Here is a 2,500-nt window from a genome sequence, read left to right as displayed (position 1 = left end):
CTTCCGACGTATGGCAGCACACATTCTCTTCCAACTACAGTACGATTTATTATTAGGTTGGAAACTATGAAACGGGCGTTGAATGAAAGTAAATAACTAAACAAAAACGCCCGTTTCATAGTTTCCAACCTAATATTTTCGCTTGACCAAGCGTATTTCTCTCTCTCTCTGTCTCTCTCTGTCTCTCTCTGTTTCTCTCTTCAAATTATAGATTAAAATCTAGAATATACTTTGAATTGCGCGAAATTTCCTCGCCAATCGCCGGTATTCGCTGGTAACATTATCGACGTTAAATTATGGAATTCTTAAATTGTGCGATTACGTCGTTCTATTTCTAACTTTTTTTTTTTTTTTTTTTTCTTCTATCTTGAAAACTAATATATCTTCGTTTTGTATATATTGAAGGAACACGTGATAAACTGATTTTAATCGTACTCATATCGATCGATCTGTTAGATAAAGTTATTTTTTAACGTCGAACTGTTTTTTTTTTTTCTTTTTTTCTTTTTTCTTTCTTCTTAAAGAAAAAGAAAAAATTTTCTTTTCTCTTTTGTTTTGTTTTGTTTTAATACCACTTATTAAATATCAATCATCATTATTTCTTAACTTCATTTTTTTTTGTTTTTTTTTTTTTTTTTTTTTGTTTTCATCTTTCGAGTGAACATATGTTCTCTTTTTTTCCTCTCTCTCTCTCCTTATTTCTGAGAGATCTCTTTTTTTTTTTCTTTTTTTTGTTACTTAACGATCGTGTTCAAGATGGAAAGAATAATAACGAGTACAAAGTTCAAGAGAGACAAGCTTTTAACATCGGCCTCGAGTTTGGCCGCATCAGCGGCCGCAGTCTCGCGCCGACGCAGTTTAATAGCCGCAGCTGTGTTTGCACCTTCGAGAAAAAAAATGTCATCGTTTGCCTCAGTTTCCGTATTCTCGGACGTGCTGTTATCGCGTTTTCTTTCAATATAAAAATTATAGGAAATAAGAAAAAAGAAAAAAGAAAGAAAAAAAAAAAAAGAAAAGAAAAAAAATAAAAGAAAAATAGAAAATAAAAAATAAACGATATGTGCGTCGTTACTTCGAAATTCCCGCGTTGTTAAGTCGTGCCAGTGACTACCGGGGGAATAATTTTTTTTTTTCTTCAATTTTCTGTGAATATCCGAATAATTATCGATCATTACGGATGAAACGAACGACTATAAGTATGAAAATATTATTTTAATTTTCCTTTATTTTTTCATTTCTTTTTTCTTTCTTATCTTCTTATACTTTTTATTTTTTTTTTTCTACATTCCTCATTTATTTTTTCTTTTTTTTTTTTTTTTTTTCTAAATCAACTTTTACCACGTTATTTCCAGCATCCATGTAGTTAACTTTACAGCTGAGAATTTCAATTTTCGTTCATTTCTTTTTATTTAATAATTTTCTTTTTCATTTTATTTTATTTTCTTTTTATTTTTTTTTTTATTTTTCTTTTTTCTTTTTTTTTTTAGTAATATTAACGTCAAGAATATACATACATATATATATATATATATATATATATATATATATATATATATATTTTTTTTTTTTTTCGTTTCTTTTCAAATCAATTTTTATTATCTCCAACGTAACAATTGTTAGAAATAGGCAATCGCAATATTTCTTGTTCATTAATTATTTTTCTTTTACCCTTTTATTTTATTTTTTTTTTTCAAATAATCATCATCATTATTATTATTATTATTTAATCTCAATAATAATATAAGGTAGTATGTTATGTTGTTATCGTTGAATATCGAAGAAGAAATTAATTTAATATATCACGCACGAATGTTGGTCACGCTTCAGTCGATTCATCCGGATCTACATGGTATCATTGATAGGAGGATCCGTAATAAAAGTAATATATATATATATATATATATATATATATATATATCTAATAAATGATTATATGTGAAGACCAACGTGTATAGCGATGGTAACTCTATGCGTTCACGGTTGCGCGCGTTAAAAGACGGTCGTCGAACCGAACAGCCGATACGAGTACGTTGACTTCCGTATGCTCGTAAAGTCGGTCGTAAGATTCGAATTCACGAATTATTCTATGTGAATGGTTGATCAGTTGACCGGAAAAATGGCAGCATTCGCTAGATTTAGATAAGGGGGGATGGGAAGGGGCGGATAGAAATTCCATATTATTATAATAGAAGAAAAGAAAAGAACTCTTTTCTTTAAATTTTAATTAAATTTTACTTTATGCGTGTGTGTGTGTGTGTGTGTGTGTGTATATATATATATTTTTTTTTTAAATATATAAATATACTATTGTTTTAATATAATATAATATTATATTAAAAAAATATTTTTAAATAAATACATACAAAAAAAATATATATATATATATGCAATAGTAAATTTATTATTATACAGATATATTATTGTAGGGCTGTATTGTTAAATGGATTTATTTAAAAAAGTATATTGAAAAAATTTATGTATATATATATATATATATATA

At 27.0% G+C, this 2,500-nt stretch overlaps 1 protein-coding gene across 5 annotated transcripts in view; it reads left to right on the top strand.

Annotated features, from left to right (window-relative positions):
• milt (trafficking kinesin-binding protein milt) overlaps positions 1-2,500 on the top strand; it is a 72,054-nt gene that overhangs the window by 16,031 nt on the left and 53,523 nt on the right. Inside the window, exon 1 of one of the 5 annotated variants that reach the window (XM_035880176.2) lies at positions 1,047-1,196. The exons of the other annotated variants lie outside the window; for them this stretch is intronic. Within the exon in view, the coding sequence (XP_035736069.1) occupies positions 1,178-1,196 (19 nt within the window). The 5' untranslated portion in view covers positions 1,047-1,177. Of the gene's footprint in view, positions 1-1,046; positions 1,197-2,500 lie in introns of those variants that run through there. 5 annotated transcript variants of the gene reach the window in all.

This window comes from Vespa mandarinia, chromosome 3 (genome assembly GCF_050613455.1).
Source record: "Vespa mandarinia isolate Hongniang chromosome 3, ASM5061345v1, whole genome shotgun sequence".
NCBI lineage: Eukaryota > Metazoa > Arthropoda > Insecta > Hymenoptera > Vespidae > Vespa > Vespa mandarinia.
The sequence above is the reverse complement of the archived record's forward strand: the minus strand, read 5'-3'. Positions and strand labels throughout refer to the sequence as shown.